The sequence below is a fragment of the Crocodylus porosus genome, unplaced genomic scaffold (assembly GCF_001723895.1).
Source record: "Crocodylus porosus isolate Cpor-Errol unplaced genomic scaffold, CroPor_comp1, whole genome shotgun sequence".
In the NCBI taxonomy this organism is placed as follows: Eukaryota; Metazoa; Chordata; order Crocodylia; family Crocodylidae; genus Crocodylus; species Crocodylus porosus.
Genome location: NW_017728932.1, coordinates 16,030,688 through 16,046,560, shown reverse-complemented (window position 1 = coordinate 16,046,560; position 15,873 = coordinate 16,030,688). Strand labels below are relative to the sequence as shown.

General features: G+C 46.0%; 2 protein-coding genes and 1 long non-coding RNA gene across 3 annotated transcripts in view; all 3 read left to right on the top strand.

Annotated features, from left to right (window-relative positions):
- Nucleotides 1-99, top strand: part of TRPV2 (transient receptor potential cation channel subfamily V member 2) — a 9,775-nt gene extending 9,676 nt beyond the window's left edge. The window contains exon 13 of the mRNA XM_019545318.1: nucleotides 86-99. Coding sequence (XP_019400863.1) covers nucleotides 86-99 — 14 coding nt within the window. The remainder of the gene's footprint in view (nucleotides 1-85) is intronic.
- Nucleotides 100-104: 5 nt separating this feature from the next.
- On the top strand, nucleotides 105-2,629 carry LOC109317210. The gene is made up of 2 exons (XR_002103003.1): nucleotides 105-1,189; nucleotides 1,854-2,629. It is a non-coding gene; the product is annotated as an uncharacterized LOC109317210 (long non-coding RNA).
- A 2,956-nt stretch (nucleotides 2,630-5,585) lies between these two features.
- The window catches only part of ITGAE (integrin subunit alpha E), a 32,381-nt gene continuing 22,093 nt past the window's right edge, over nucleotides 5,586-15,873 (top strand). Inside the window, exons 1-9 of the mRNA XM_019545317.1 lie at nucleotides 5,586-5,764; nucleotides 10,271-10,382; nucleotides 11,331-11,440; nucleotides 11,958-12,028; nucleotides 12,498-12,615; nucleotides 13,099-13,260; nucleotides 14,136-14,231; nucleotides 14,486-14,607; nucleotides 15,129-15,280. Coding sequence (XP_019400862.1) covers nucleotides 5,731-5,764; nucleotides 10,271-10,382; nucleotides 11,331-11,440; nucleotides 11,958-12,028; nucleotides 12,498-12,615; nucleotides 13,099-13,260; nucleotides 14,136-14,231; nucleotides 14,486-14,607; nucleotides 15,129-15,280 — 977 coding nt within the window. The 5' untranslated portion in view covers nucleotides 5,586-5,730. The remainder of the gene's footprint in view (nucleotides 5,765-10,270; nucleotides 10,383-11,330; nucleotides 11,441-11,957; nucleotides 12,029-12,497; nucleotides 12,616-13,098; nucleotides 13,261-14,135; nucleotides 14,232-14,485; nucleotides 14,608-15,128; nucleotides 15,281-15,873) is intronic.

Below are 15,873 nucleotides of genomic sequence, written 5' to 3'. Positions count from 1 at the left end.
AGTTTGTAGCAGGCCACAAGGTCCCCCCTTAACCTTCTCTTGTGGAGGCTAAACAGGTTCAGGTCCCGTCGCCTCTCCTCATAAGGCCTGCCCTGCTGACCCCTGATCCTGTGACTAAGTCTCCCTAGGATTACAGCCATAAGCAGTATTATTTTCTCTTTCCCTGCCTCTTTTTCCCTTGCAATGGGACCATCTGGCCTGTAAGCTCATTCCTGAATGCAAGTCACCTGAAATCAGCTTGAGTAGTTTTAGGCAGACCCAGCCTGAGTCAGCAGAATTACCAAACCCACGCCCCTCTTTGTCTTATTTGTGCTGGTGCCTTTCCTGCCTGGGTCGTGGACACCTGCAGTTCCATCAAGGGGAGCGATGCTGGAAGCCATGGGGCAGCAAAGCTTCAGGCATCATTACTGGTGTGTTGCCTGACCCTGCTCTGAGCAGGTAACATTGTTGGCAGCTTGACCGCTGGCAAAGCTCTGCCTGGGCAGCACCAGTGACCCGAGCGGCACTAACTTCTGCAGACTTCATTTTTTAATATGCAAATGCTGTTCAGTAATGTTTCTGTGACATCAGTGGACCACAAGATGGCAGCGCTCTTCCCGTGCACAGGACCCTGGGGACAGAGGGACCTGGACTATCCCTTATCCTCCACCGAGCGGGAGCTGAACTCTGAGCACGCCGGAGTCATAGGAGTTGCCTTGTGTTACTCAGTGTGTAAAGAGACCTTTCCCTGTGAGACAAGTCTGGGAAGTCTGTTGTGTTAATGGTGTTTCCTTTGCAGGGGCTAGAGTATTTTTACTGAAGCACCAGAACTATGCACAATGCAGAGGAAGATACAGAGCTTGTCTATCCTGCAGACCACTCTCAATTAGCACGCCACCCTTAATCAGGCCTTGTATGGTGCAGTTTCTGCTGCCTCTACTGCCCAATCTTTAGCTCTGTGTTGATAAAGCCAGTGTCCGTCAGAATGAGTATGGCTGGGATGCCGGAGATGCAGCCCTGAGGCCACTTCTGTGGTCAGAACCCGTGTCCCTGTGTCATTGTTGGTGGGACAAGGAAAAACTGTTTGACTTTTTTTTTTTTTTTTATGTCCCCAGAGTGGAGGAGCTTAAATGGACTAATTGGAACAAGGAGCTGGGAGTCCTCAAGGAAGATCCTGAGTACTCCAGGAACTTGGAAAGAAGCCCTGTAGGTAAGTCACACCACGGCTTGTTTGTCTGTGATGGGCCACGCCACGTACCGGGGAGGATTTACTTCTATCGGAAATACCTACACCATAAATCTCCTATCTCTGAAGTGTCCTGCAGCAACGGTGCTTTGCTGTGATTTGGCCAGATCCAATGGTCTGAGTAGGTTTTCACCTTTTCGGTAGTTGGATGAGACTAAAATCAAGGCTGTGCATGGCAGATGAAGTAAGGGCCATTCTTCCTTTCAAGTCAGAACTCAGCCAGTGGCCCAGGGAGTAATGGCTTTAGCAGAAAATGCCTGTCAGACCTCATGGCACCTGCAGCCAGAATCAGGGTGGCAACCTTGGCAACCTGATCCAATTCCACCTTGTAATCATGTTCTGCCTCCCAAACCTTCCTCTGGAGTTTCAGGTAGGCCTGATCTTCCTCCTCACTTCCCCCTCTTGAGGCTTGTGTGGTTAAGCAGCTCAGTGTGGAAAATGGTGATTTCTCCCTTTCAGGAGAAATATGTTGTTTGCTTAACCTGGGTGGGATCTTCCTTTGAAACTGGACCAAACTTTTGACTCTCTAGCTGTGGTCAGTTTTCCAGTGCTGGCATTGAGACAGCAGGGCCAAGAGGCTTACAGCACTGCTAACCAAGGGCTGCCATTGTTATGTCTCTTATTACAGAAGAGAGACTGTGGAGCTGGATGCTACGGGCAAGATCCAGATCACCTGCTCGGGAGAACCAGTTTCTATTACAACCTATCAATCCATGACTGAGGTGATGCCCCTAGAAGGACCAGTCAGGAGGCTGTAACAGGGTTTGGGGTCACAACATGCCCCATATCGACAACAGAATTATTTCTTGCTATAGGCCAGATGGAGGAACCTGAAGAACCATCAGTATTAATATGCATCTCAAAAACTGTGGTTCAGCTTGTGGCTTTGAAATATTTTTACGCAAATGAAATATTTCCTCTGAAAAAGACATTTCTACCTAGAATTTTCGTGGCACAGTGCTTTAAAAAGTCACGTGCGTCCGCGCGTGTGTGTGTGTGTGTGGGACAGTGAGATCTGGGTTGTACATCTTAGAGCCCAGGTAGCTTTGTGATTTGAAATGTCTCCTGAGAGGTACAGATTAAAATATCAGTTGGGCCAAATCATCCCATGATGCTTTTGAGGCAGATAATTCTATTTGTGTGCTGTTTGCCATCTGTAGCTCTTACAGATGAGACCTTTCTAACCACAGGCTGGCTTTTGATGCCACAGAACCTTTCATGAGAGGAGGTGTTTGCCCATGGTTTGTGGCCAAAAATGATTTTCCCCTCAGTGGTACGCAGTGTGCGGCATGTACTTGGTTTCCACCCTTCCACCCCAGGGGTGGTTGCATTGCAGCCGGTCTGTGTCTGAACTGCTTTGGGATGAAAGGTGTGATGGAGGAATAAAATATGGTTTGAGTTTCTGACTGACTGCATTAGTTTGTGCAGGATAATGTTTGTTGGGTCGGGGGTGAGATAGAAAGCTGCACCATTGAGCTCTGTGCAACAGCCTCTGCTTTAGCAAAGACTGTATCTGTAGGCAGCTGGATAGAATTGGAACCATCCACCTGAGTCTGACATGAAGGTGGCAGAATCACTTGAGGAGAATCGTGTGCTTTGATAATATCTCGGCTTATGGAAACTACAAAGTAGAAATGTGAATTTCTGATACCCGACTGCTCAGTCTCTTCAAAGGGCAGCAGCACCTGAGCTTTGCACATTGAGCTCACTAGAGCCAGAAGGATGAATGCAAGCTGCCCTACATTCGTCACGTTCAACAACTTCCTGTCTCAGTGGGCTTTCTGCCTTGCCCCGCATAGTTACAAAACCGACATAACTTTGCATGTGCAAGGGTGCTGTAGAATTCTGCTGGAGAGCATGAAAAGATAACGAAGGCTCTGCTTAGTGACCTATATTAAAAAAAAGTTGTAACTTGAAAAGTTTCCATGCAGCCCTAGTGCATGAGGTGTGTTTCACTGGAAGAGTTTGTACCTGGAAACGTTTCCCTAGTCTGAAACCCCGAGGCGTGGAAGGCATGTGGTATGCTCTGAAGTAGGGTTGAAGTGCACGGGCAGAGCTAATGGCCTGTAACATGTCCAGCTCAATTCAAACCTAGTGGTCCTTTGCTGTCACGAGTGCTGCTGTACAACGGAGGGTGACCTCAGGCTTGTTCACGCAAGAATCTTCAGGGTCTAAGAATCAGTATCCCGGTTTCTGGTGTGTCTCTGATGAGAGGAAATACTCAGCAGTGATGCCCAAAAAGGCTTTTTAATGTTAAATCTGGGGGAAGAACTCCCCCACTGAGACAAAGCAGGACCTTCCACATGGAAATCATTGTGATCGTTGGCAGAAGTAAAGTGACCATTGCTGCTGTTGTCTCACATTACTATAGTGCCTACGAAATCTAGTTACAGACCAGGCACAAAACAAAAAAATGATCCCTGCCCCAAATAGGTAACCATCTAACTATAAGACAAAGGACAAGAGTTGGAGACAGACGGACAGAAGACAAAAGTCAGTGCACCCACAGCCTTACCATCGTTCAGGTTTTGGCATCTCTCACGGAAAAGGGGTTGGAAGGCATTATTATAATCCCTCCATCGGAGGTCAGGCATGAGCAGGTGTATGCCATTTCTTCCTGAAGTACTTTGTACATTTCTTTCTTTTCTGATTCCTTGCAGTCTACACATCAAGCTGTTACTCCAAGGAGGCCAAACACATATACGTGTACAGTATGTCACACTGGGAGCAGCAATGTTCTCTTTAACTTGAAGCATTCTTTGCAGTCATCACTGTGCCAAGAACCTGATCTGATTAAGATAAGGAGTCATCATTTAACCTTGCACCCTATCAAACTTCCCAAGCAAAACCAAAACTCTTAGTTAATGGAAAAGGGAAGCAAGCAGCTTTTTACTTCTTCTTTCAAGGGTTCAGAGACTTGCATGTTGTCTGCTCTGGTCTAGACTTTTACAAGGCCAAAGTGTTCACATACCCCCCCATCCCAGTCTGCTCTTTGCAGCCTCTCTTCTGGTTTCTTTTTGTGGGTAGCAAAGGAAGGTTTTGAAACTTGACAAAGCTGGGGGGCTCAACCCCAAGTCAGACACAGACAGACAACCTTTGAAAAGCCAACGCCACAGCTACATGTCTGAATGAGCTGAGAGGAGTTGCATCTCCACTGACACAGCTGGTAAATAATGTTTTTATTTTGGGCTGAGATCAGCATTGTGGTAACAGAATTGCATGTGCTAGACAAGGGGAAAAGGTGTTTAGAAATTATTGCTCTGGGGTTTTTCTTTCAAATCTACATTTCTGAGAAAACTCTATTTTCTCACAGCAGAGCGAATGATAGCACGACCCGGCCATGCCCAAGTGCAAATGACACCTGAGTTAACATACGTTTCTCCTTCTCTTCTGCTGGGATATTCCTCAGGGCAAAATAGGTAGCTGTCTGGGAAATGGGAGTGAGTTAGTGCCTTCTGTGCTGTGAGGCCCTGCATTTGTTGCTGAATGTTCATAAAGCACTTTGGGGATCCTTGGAGTAAGGGATCCTGAGGGGGGCCAGTTGGGGTTTTATGAACCTCCTTTAATGAGGAGTAAGTTCCTCGTGGAAAGAGCTGGTGAAAGATGCAGATGCTGGAAGCTAGGGAGAAAACTGTTCCATTCTCCACAAAAGCGGCTTCATCTCCTGCTCTGTTAAGGGATTTCAAATATAGATGAATGGCTCCAGTGCCTAATAATTGCCTATCTGAGAGGGAGGAGGCTCTCAGGGCATTTGTGATAATAGCACTCCACTCTACTACTACAAAGTGCTCAGCCAACATGTATACTAAATAGGGCTTATTCTGTGCAGCTGGGGTTCAGTCACAAAACAAGTGCAAGCAGAAGGCATCACACAGGTGTGTTTCACAAGCATGGCTGGACCTTTCACTTGCTGATCCAAACACCAGTATCAAAGGATTAGCAAAACAGGTACGTTTAGTTCTCAAGAGCTGACCTTTCTGATACTAGCACTGAACTACAACAAAGCGAGAACAGCAAGGCTGTGGGTGAGAGAGGGGAAATGGGGTCTAAAACAAGTGCTATCTGTAACAAGGTGACGTGCTATTTAAATCCCTGCAGTGAGCACATGCAGATAGGGCACACTCTTTTTTCCAGATGCTTCAGAGGATGACGGCATCTCCAGGTAGGTAGCCTGGGATGTGGAGAAGGATGCAGAGACTTCCCTTGGAAGTTTTCAGGCATGTTCCAGAGGGATCTTATGAGGATGGGTTTCTGCAGTTGCTGCTAGAGAGATAGAGCAACTGGTCAAATATCCTTTCAGTACTTGCAGCGTTTTGTTGAAGTGTAATTTCATGAGTAAATCATCGAACCCCAACTAGGAAATCCACATGACACCAAATTAGCTGCATCTCAGCAAGAAGGCTAAAACAGGCAGTTGAGTCAGTGATCTGCGAGCAGAGTGGAGCTAGATTGTCTGGTGGGATCTCCAGTCCTGCACCCTTCACCTTAAAGCCGCGATCGAAAAGATGAAGCCCCTCCTGTGCCTTCTGTCTTTAATAAGTAAGTGAGCATTATTTCTCTTTTTCCCCCCCCATAAAGTAGAAAAGAAAAGCCGTGCACTGATTCTGAGCACTCCTGGTTCTCACTCAGTGTGGCTGAATACGTACTTTATACGTGCAGCGCTGATGTTAAGAGCCACAGTATTTGCCGTTTGTTTTTAGGAATCTTCGGGGTTTGGGGATTTGTCATGGGTGCCCTGTATACAAGTCCTTGCTTCAAGACTTCTCATTCCAGTGTTTCAGCACAATTAGCCAATGTGATTCCTGCAGCTTGTCTTAGTGGGTGACAGTTCTTGCCATTTTATGGAAAAAGTAAATGCTGGTAGTATCCACAGGGCTCAGTCACTATAAATGGGACAGCTGCTCAAATGCCTGGTTAATGAGAGTCATATAAGTTCCTCAGCAGACAGATGCCCTGCACTGCTATGTATAATGAATCAGCTGAGGCTATGTCTGGGTCAAGTTTTGCTTTTAAATTGTACCAGTAAAAATCTACATTGAGTTAGTAGAGTGTCTCTCTGCTTGTATGGCCATTAACTGAGAGAAGTCTATGTTCATTAAATCTTTGTCTTTATGTTCATGAAATCCCCCTTTTTTCCTACCCTTTCTGATTCATTCTGGGCCATTCAGTGAAAACTTTCAGCAGTTTGTTGCCCACAGGGTTTGCCTATTAAGTACACTAAAATATTCAGGACAAAAGGAGAACTTTTTTTCTCTCAGTCCTTTTGTTTGGAAAATGCAGTAAATGTAAAATGAGATGCAGACTGGAATTAGGAAATTAACTTCTAAATCGTGGACATGGGCCGATAAATATAAATGAAGACACGAAGTGATTTAAAAATCTGTTTTTTATCGAATTTTGACAAAAGTTCAGGATTTCAGAGACAATAAAACCTGACGTGTTATTGAGAGAGCTGGAAAGCGGTGCTTAAAAAAGTTAAGGTTGCCTAACACTAGAGAGACCCCACTTTTGTATTGCTAATTGTTTTGTGAGAGGCAAGATGAGGGGGCTCATCATCTGCAGCCCTTTGGCTAATACACACACCTCCATATATGCAGCACAACTATGCAGAGAACTGTGCATAATTTCTGGACCACCCCGGCTGAAATATCCCCCTTACACTATTGTAACTGTTTTGCCAAGCTTTAACCAAGCAGGCAGAATTTTTCCATGCCTGTCTGCCTGGGGCTGATTTTATTTTTCCAAACCTTTCAGCAAAATTATTCCGAATTCTCAAAATGTACGAGGAAGAAATAAATGACAAAAAAACACTGCTTTCCTCATGGTGTTTAGCAGCCACTTAGCTGAGAATCTGTTGCACTTTTGTGCTTTGGAGCAGGAGATTGGCATTGGCAGAGATGGCAATTTGGCTTCAAGGGAGTGCCTTGCAGAAGTAACCTTAAGTCTGACGTATCCTAGCTTTTGACTGCTCGGCGTTGCCACATTAATGTTCTTTAAATATAGTTTTTAACAAGTGCAATATTAAATGGCATGAATCTGAAGAGTTTTCATAGGACAGCCATGCAAGGGGAGTGTATTGCCCATTTGTTTTGGCAGAGACCTCTGACGTGGGATAAAATACTCAATCTCAAAGTTGACATAAGCAACTTCCAGCCCAAGGCAAGGACCTCAGTGCTAGAGCTATTGAATAAAGCCTTCCACTTCTCAGTGAGATGGTGTCTGTCTAGGCTTTTTTTCTCTCACTGGAAGCCTGAAACAAATTACGATGACTAAAAAAGAAACCCGCAACATGCAGTGAGTCTATAGTGGTGCAACGATAGCAAAGGTCTGTAGGAGCTGACAATGCTAACAGGCACGTTCTCAAGACTGTGAGCTTTAAATGAAACAAGACGAACCAATGTGAATCCAGAGGGTGGGATGATGGTGGCAGGCAGGGAGTAAATTGAGATCACAAGGGAGGATCACTAAAAAGGATTAGTTTGAAGGAGCAATCAAGACCACCTATAGCAGTGACCCCCAACTCAAGACTCACAGGAAGCATGTTCCCCATAGACCTTCCAGCATTGCTCGCTGCCACACAGGATAATAAAAAGCTAAAACAGAAGTTGATGGAGAGAGCAAAGTATAGTGTTGCCCTCAGTGTGTTACTGACTCAGTATTGTAGTTCACGAGTCAGTAAAGATTGGGGACCCATGAATTGTAACAGTGATACGTAGGGACATCCACATATGGGTTCTTTAATAACTTCTGTTTCTAACCAAATAGTGGAAAGTTCCTTCAGTGTCCTGCATCCTTCCTATTGTGACAAGCTCTGCAGTAATGTCTGCAGTGTACCAGTTTGTCTTAAGGATCCATGTCGGTGTAACCAGCACACTTTCTTTGGAAAATCTCTCCCCAGGAACTATATATGATGATTAGTAGGCTAATAACGTGGAGCTGCAAGCACACAGCCAAGTGCTGAAGGACTGCTGATAATCAGCACAAGTGGTGTTTTTAGAAGTAGAAAATGTTACAGGCTGTAACGGATGGTTTAACGTATGTTTGTATATTTGGTAGTGGTAATAATCTGTCTTTATTTACAGGGGGCCCAGATTTTATATAAATAACATTGTCATAAATCTGGCATTAATCTAATTGAATTCACTGGAATTGCTTCAGGTTAACATCAATTTAATTGACTTTAACAGAATGGGGTCCCAAAAGACAACAAGGACTAGAGGTCAGTGGGCCGCACGTGGAAACAGAGGAGCACTGGGCTACTTCAAATGCAACTGTTAACATAGGCTGTGGATTTCTGTGGACACTTTGAGAGCTAGAAATGGTCTTTGCTCTGATGCAAATAGCAAATCAGCAACTAGAGCAGGATGAAGCTGCTGCAGATTGTCTTGCACGTAATGCATGTGTCAAAGGCAGGTTATGTCATGCCAGCCTGCAGCAGAGGCAAAAAGCCTGGGGTTAAAATAACTGTAATTAGATGCAAGAGTGCAGGAGTCAGGTGTCTGAGTGCTAGCGCAGGGTTTGCAAAGCAGAAAGGTGGCCTGCATTAGGCCTCCCAAGTTGCAAAATAAGTTGCACACCAAGCCCCTGTAGCATGTCTAAGGAAGAAGAAGCAAGGCTTTAAGAACACAGTCTACCACAGGAAACTGTGTTGGTCACAGTATTTCAGTTCCTAAGCCCAAGCTGTATTTTGGCAGCCAAGTTGGTTGGGCAATGATTTTGCTTCCATGCGTTTTGTAAGATCCACCTCTGCTCTTGGTCACAGGACCATCCCAGCCCCCCAGTGTGAACACAAACAGAATCTGACTCTCCCACAGTCTGAAAAGCAAGAAGGGACAATGGACAAAATCCTGGGATGACTGTTCGAAGGGGGATGTGAGCTACGCAACCTGCACTGGCAGGTCAGGCTGGTCACAGCAGGAGAACTTACAAAATGTTAATCCAGTTTTAGTTTAGGATCTCAAAGGCACTGTCAGAGTTTGGAACCAGAGTGGCCTGGGGGAGCTCATCTCTGAGCAAACTGCCAAATTTTCTGAATTGTCAGGACATTGCAAACACTGGATATTTCAACTGGTGTTTGTCATTGCACCCTATGTTCTGTGCGTCTTTCAGGTTGTCCTGCTTACTAACATTTTCGGTCTGGGACAGCATGGAGTATGCATGACATTTGAGGGCTGTGTATTTAATGGTTTGCCTCTGGTGCTGCATCCACATCCCCACACCTGACTCTATGTTGGGCATTCATTTCTCTTCTCATCAGGACTCTCAAAAAAGGAAGCAAAAAGGGCAGAAGTCCCATGAATTCCACACTGTCACCCCACTAGACTTGGCTGTGCTGGGTGGGGGTTTAAGCACAGATGGTTGGGGGCTGGAAAAAGTGAAGCCTGCTGCTGCCCATGCTGTCTTCTGCAGGCAAATGCTTTCAGCCTCCAAGGTTGCTGAGTAACATGTTTTTTTACCAGTCCTGACCTCACTGATAAAGATCCTCAGTGATATGATGCTTGCACAAGCCACAGTGATTTCTTACCAGCTGGGAGCAAAAATGGGGTGGGGAAGGGAATCCAGTTGTACTGAAACTAGGATAAGCTTCGTGCCTTGCAGGTCTTAATTCCAGCTCGGTCCACTCCCGCACTGAACTGACCTCCTAATTACCAGTGCGAATCTGCTCTTAGCTCTCCAAGTGCTCCCTGGATCCACCCCTCGGATTAGGCCTAAAAAGTCTCTGCAGGGTTGTCTCCTGATGTATTTCAGGGCATGGTCTCCCTGCATCTGCGCTTTGTGAACCCTTGAGGAGGAGCTGCTTTCTGTCCCTTGGTTTAAAGGGAAGTAGTAAAGAGCAGCATTATGGCTCATCCAGCATCTGTCTCCCAAGGTGAACCAGAAAAACTGTGCTAGTTCTCGATCTGAAGCAGTGAGGCTCTTTGGTTTAGCTGGATCATACCCCTGGTTCTTTCCTTGCTGAAGGTGCTGGCCAGGGGTAAGCAGTGACCAGGGCAGTGGTAACTCACCTGGCAGGTTGTGGCCCTTTCTGACATTTTTCTTTTTCAGCCATTGAGCCCCTGAGGGGTTTCAATATCGACACCAACAGGAAGTGGATGACAACTCACAGAGACCATCTTTCTTGGCCCAAGGTCCTTCAGTACTCTGGCCTCAAAGCCTGGTAAGGGTCAAGAAATAACCCCCTCTCGGATCCTCAGGGATGCTTGTTCCCTGGTGTGGGGGCACTGGAAATCCCCACCATGCTCCCGGTACCCACAATGCCAGGCCCTAGTTTAAAGGATTGTGTGAGATACAAAACATCATTTGGCTTCTGTGGAACCTTATAAATTTGTGCATAAGTAATTAGCTTTTATGTCCAGTCATTATAATGAGGAGTCTTCATAACATTTATGCATTAAAGCATTTGTTTCACTGGCTTTGGATTCCAAGCTGCTTTCACTCTTGCATTCCCCCCATGCCTGTACAGCGTCGTGACCCAGTTAACAGCCTGCATGACTAGACCACCGCTCCACTACAACGTTTGCCAGGCTGCTCATTTCCTGGCTTTGTGGCTCATCTCTGTGGTGGCAGAGCATTTCTGCAGAATGGAGGGCTGATTTAGGCTTTGGAGCAGAAAAGAGAACCCACTTCCCCCTCCCTGCTGCAGCAGACAAAGTGGCTGATGCAGAAAGAGAAGTGTAATTCACCTGGCAGGTGTTTTATGCTTCAGTCCCATGCTTTGCTCTAAAACTGGGGAATTTTATACCTTCCAGAAAACTGCATCTTCCATGATATCTTTGGGGAAAAGTGGTGGCTGGACATGTGACCAGTCACTGCGGGGGCTATGTCCATAGCTCATGGTATTAAAATGACAAATACTCTTAGCTTCAGCATTGCAATCTGGCCTGGAGAGCTGTTGTATTAGCATGAGGGGTGACTTGTTTACTGACCTGGTCCCAGGCAGTGATCACATAAACCCACTCCAGTGGTCAGCCATAATAGTGACACAGTGCAAAATAAAGGGGATGTCATGCTGATGAGGAAGGTTACACTGGTCACTCCTTTGTCTATTGCTTTGTACACTCCTTTGTATATTGTACTTTTTTTTTTACTTCCCCATATCCTTCAGGATTTTGGCAACTTCCTCAGAAGTTAACAGCCAAAGCAGGATGCTTGGCAGGCTGAATAAGTGCACTCTTGCCAAAGAAGCGATTGAGTGTAAGGAGATTGGTCTGAGAGGTACAGTCCAGCTCATTGTTCTTAAGTAGTTTCTTCAAGTAAATTTTGAATAGGATGGGGGAGGAAGGAATCTGACAAACACTAGGGTGCAACATCACCGAGATGATGAGAGGGAGGCAGAGAGGGGTTCATGATACATTAGGGTCTCCAGGTTTTCATGGGGAAAAGAAATCCAGATACACGTTAGCAGGGAAAGGGGGAAGCTGACGAGAGCTCAGAGACTTCACTGGCATGTAAGGCTTGATCCATATCCCATCACCACTGATGGAACGACTTGTGTGCGCTTCCATGAAGCCTATCACCCCAGAGCTGAACCTAGCATATAAACAAATGGGTTAAGTGTATATGCTACAGCTAAAGCCATCCTGGATAATTGCAGCCCTGGTCTGGATTTATAAGGTCAGCCCAAGCATGAGGAATGCTGAGATGATGCGCATTAGCATATGCACCTGTCTGTATTTCCACCCTGTTTACTGTTTCTCTATTGATTGATTACATGTAATTTCACTATTTTCAGGAAATGTTTTTAAGTCGAAAAATATCCAGGACGGTGGCATAGCTATAGCTAGAAGTGCAGAATGGATCCTGGTAAGTGACGGGGAAATACAGCAGGGCCTTGGATGTGTTCTTGTAGAGGACAAGTTACATTTTCTGCTATACGCAGGTGGTCAGAAATACCTCATGGAGATGAGCTGCTGTGCATGGGTGGAAGCCGAGGTCTGCAAGCCACAGCACTACTCTGTGGGAGATCGGGGCACCTTCTCTTTGGCTGGGGAGGGGCTTTGCTGTCAGAAGAAGCAGAGCTTTCCTGAAGCCCTCCAACCTGGCAGGGAGAGGCTGGCAGAGGGAACCCTGGGGTGTGGAGGGCACGTATTGCTCTGTCTCTCTCCTAAGAGACTTTCAGCACTTTGTAAGAGAGGTGAATGGTTTGGCGACTCTTGATGAGAGGCTCTATATAGCCTGTTTGATTCTGAAATGCTGCCACTTGGCTGCTTTGGCCATCTTTTGTGGGGTTCTTTTGCTGCCATTCATCAGTAAATCATCCCTCCCCCCACAGGCTTGTCTGCAGAAAAAGCGTCGCCAAGCTTTTAGCACTGTGGAGGACCTGAATGGAATCTGCAGCTTGCTCACTCCTGAATTTGAAGATGAGGCTTTCCTCAACCTCTCCAACATCAGTATGGAACAAAGCCAATGCCATGTCTCTGGGGAGGGACCAGGACAGAGGAGGCAGAGGCTTCTTGAACTCTGGCTGGGTAGCTCCTGCCACCCACTTGGAGCATCTAGGTGATAGAAATTTGGAGCTGAATTCTGCTCTGAGTGACACGCGTGTGTTTGCGCTGAGTTTGTGTGTTGTGAATGTCTGGGCAGCATTTGGCCTTTGACGTTCTGGAATACAAGGGTGTACTTACGTTGTGTTGTGTGCCTTGTGCATGCTGGAGGATTGGGCATGTACAGCCAGATTTAGAACCATTAGCAGGTGCTTAAAGCAATCTTCACAAGTGCCAGGCAGCCAGCCTCTAGCTGCCATTGGCTCTTAGTTTAGAGGGCTGACTTGGGACCCACCGTGATCTGACGTGGAGCTGCGCCTCCAACTGCTTTGTTTAAAAATGTGTGTTTCTAAAGACTTCACCTGCCTTTTTTTTTTTTCATGTGCACAGTTGAGAACAAATTAAACAGCAGTGACCAAAGTAGCAGCAGCAACAAGGACAATGTTAATGTTATTAAACCTGATGACTTCATCAGCACACACAACCCCCTGAGCATCCTTAGTACTGGCAATCACCCACGTGATGATTTAGAAAGCAAACATGTAATCAAAGGTAAGTGCTGGGTGGTAACATAAATCATCTCTTAAGGGAGGCAGGGTAGAGATGTGTGTTTTAAATGCACCTAAATACCTCACACCCTGCAGGTGGGAGGAAGGTGTGGAGGGTAAATGTTATGTCAAATGTGGCAGGCCAAGGCTGACTTGTTCCATGCAGCAACACAGTAATAAGCCAAGAGCTGAGCTTTCTCTGCAAGTTTCTTGCCATTGTTGAAGCACTTGTGGGGAGTGCTAGCATAAACCACAATACAGTATTAACTAGACATAGTCAGCATGGCTGGGTGACAGAGTGGTAAACTCAGCCTGGGTTAGGCTCTGTTGGCTATGAGCTTCAATATGAAGACTCTTTGATCGAAGAAGCAGCTATTTTGGAGGCAGATCACAGTACCCCTGATACGGAATGGATGCTGGGAAAACCATGCCTGTTTTTTCTCCCCCTCGTTCCCTCTCAAAACACCGGTAATGTTTGTTCCTTTTCGGGGTTCTGGACGCCCTTGCTAGAAGCTCCGTCATTCTGCTGTTCTCACAAATGTCATCCTTCCCCTGCCTTGGTCAGCGGCTGAGGATGAGAGAGTTCATGCTATTCACCACTTAACTCTGCTTCCCCTTCATTTATATTCTGCCCCAAGCAACTATGCGTGCCTGTTTTAAAGGGCCTCAGGACTGTAAGAGGCCATCTGAGATGCAAGGCACTCATCCATTTCATGCTAGTCTTCATCCCAGACATTAACCTGATCCTTCTTAGACTGAAAGGATGGTGACAGCACAGTGCACAAGCATGAAGCCCCAGAGTTGGCTTGTCACTGGATCATGGCACAGGGTAGAGCTGCAAGGTACATCTTCACACTGAATTGCTTTTTCTTTCAGTAGAAAATCCCCCAAATAAAGAAGGTGGGCATAGAGATGAAAACAGCGACAAGAACAATAATGACTATGCGTCTGGCATGGAGGATAACGACGACATGTGTAAGTGAGGAAATATCTTGCAAGGGAACATGCTGTTGAATATCACTTACTACCCTTGATTTTTGGGCACTCGCTGTGTGGCTGCCAACAGCTCTGCCCTCCATGCGGACTGTGAACTAACAGCTTTGTGGTTTTGTGGTAGCTGGCTATTGAGTCCTTACAAACTTTTTGCGATGCTGGAACGCTGGTGGTCTGGGTGAGGTGCTCTGAACCTCCACGTCCTTCAGCATCCTTTGAATTCTTGTCCCTGGCAGATGCAGGAACAGAGATTGCTATTGTTTTGGATGGGTCCGGGAGCATTGAGCCTGAGGATTTTGAAAGGGCGAAGGCCTTCATCTACACCATGATGGAAACAGTTTATAAGAAGTGCTTCGAGGTATCTCCTTTGCTTGGTCTGGTTGGTCTCGCTGAAGAAGCTGTATTGTGCTATTGTTGCTCTTCCCCCGTTTCATTAGTCAAGAATCAGTCACCGAATGGGAAACCTCCAAGAAAGGCCGGTGCATAGCCAAAAGCTGTGTGTCTGCTCAGTTATACTCCAAACTGCTCCCTCTGCTGCCTGCACATACAGCAAAAAAAATAATATGAAAACAAGAGCCTGAAAAAAAAATTTTAGTCTGTGCTTAAAATTCTCTGCTCCAACTGGACAATGCAAAATAAAATGTTAATATTATTGAGACCCTGATTTTCCCCAAACTAATCCAGCTTTCAGGTTAAATGCTGGACCCACCTCCTCAGCATGTAGGTGTGATTTCTGCCTGAAATGTTTGTGTTGTCCGCCTCTGCCTTGTTAATGCTGTTTCCTCAACTGGGATTTCCTTGACTGACTGTCATGAAGAGCTGGGGTTCTCTGGATCTGCATTTAGCAATAATGAACACCTGTATGTCCCTTCTTTCCAGTGTAACTTTGCCCTTGTCCAGTATGGCACTGATATCAGGACAGAGTTTGACCTGCGGGACAGCTGGAATACAAATGCCACTCTCCAGAAAGTCCAGAACATCACCCAGCTGGGCAATGTGACCAAAACAGCCTCTGCCATCCAGCACGTCCTGTAAGTAGTGAAGCAGAGAGAAAAAAAAATGGAGATGCTGAATTTCTGGGGTCCATTAAGAGTGATGGGAGAGCTAACACTGAAGACCTTTCTAGGCCTGCATCAGAAATCAAGTGCAATGACTCTGGTGCTGCACAGCTTTGCAAATATAGATTCATAGATGTAGGGTCGGAAGGGACCTTGTAGATCTTCTAGTGTGACCCCCTGCCCTGGGCAGGAGAGATCTGGGGATTTAGTAAACTATTTGAATTAAGTCACGAGGCTCAGAGAATTATCCTTACTGCCTGTGTTGCTGGCTTGCTCTCCATCTTTTAGAGCAGTGATTCTCAACCGGGGGTTGCACTATATTAGCCCTGTTGGGTGTGCAAACACCTGCACGTGAGTCACAAGAAAAACCCAGAGATTTCACATAAGAATCCATAATATCAAAAACATTATGACCTGCTGTGGTCTTTCTGAGTTCTTTGCAACAGAAGAATAGCTCTGTTATTTTTGCATAGTCAAAAAATGAGTGAAAGCTAAGAGCTGGCATTTTCCGAGGGGGGACCTTGAGTCTAAGAAGGTTGAGAACCGCTTGTTTAGAGGTTGTTATC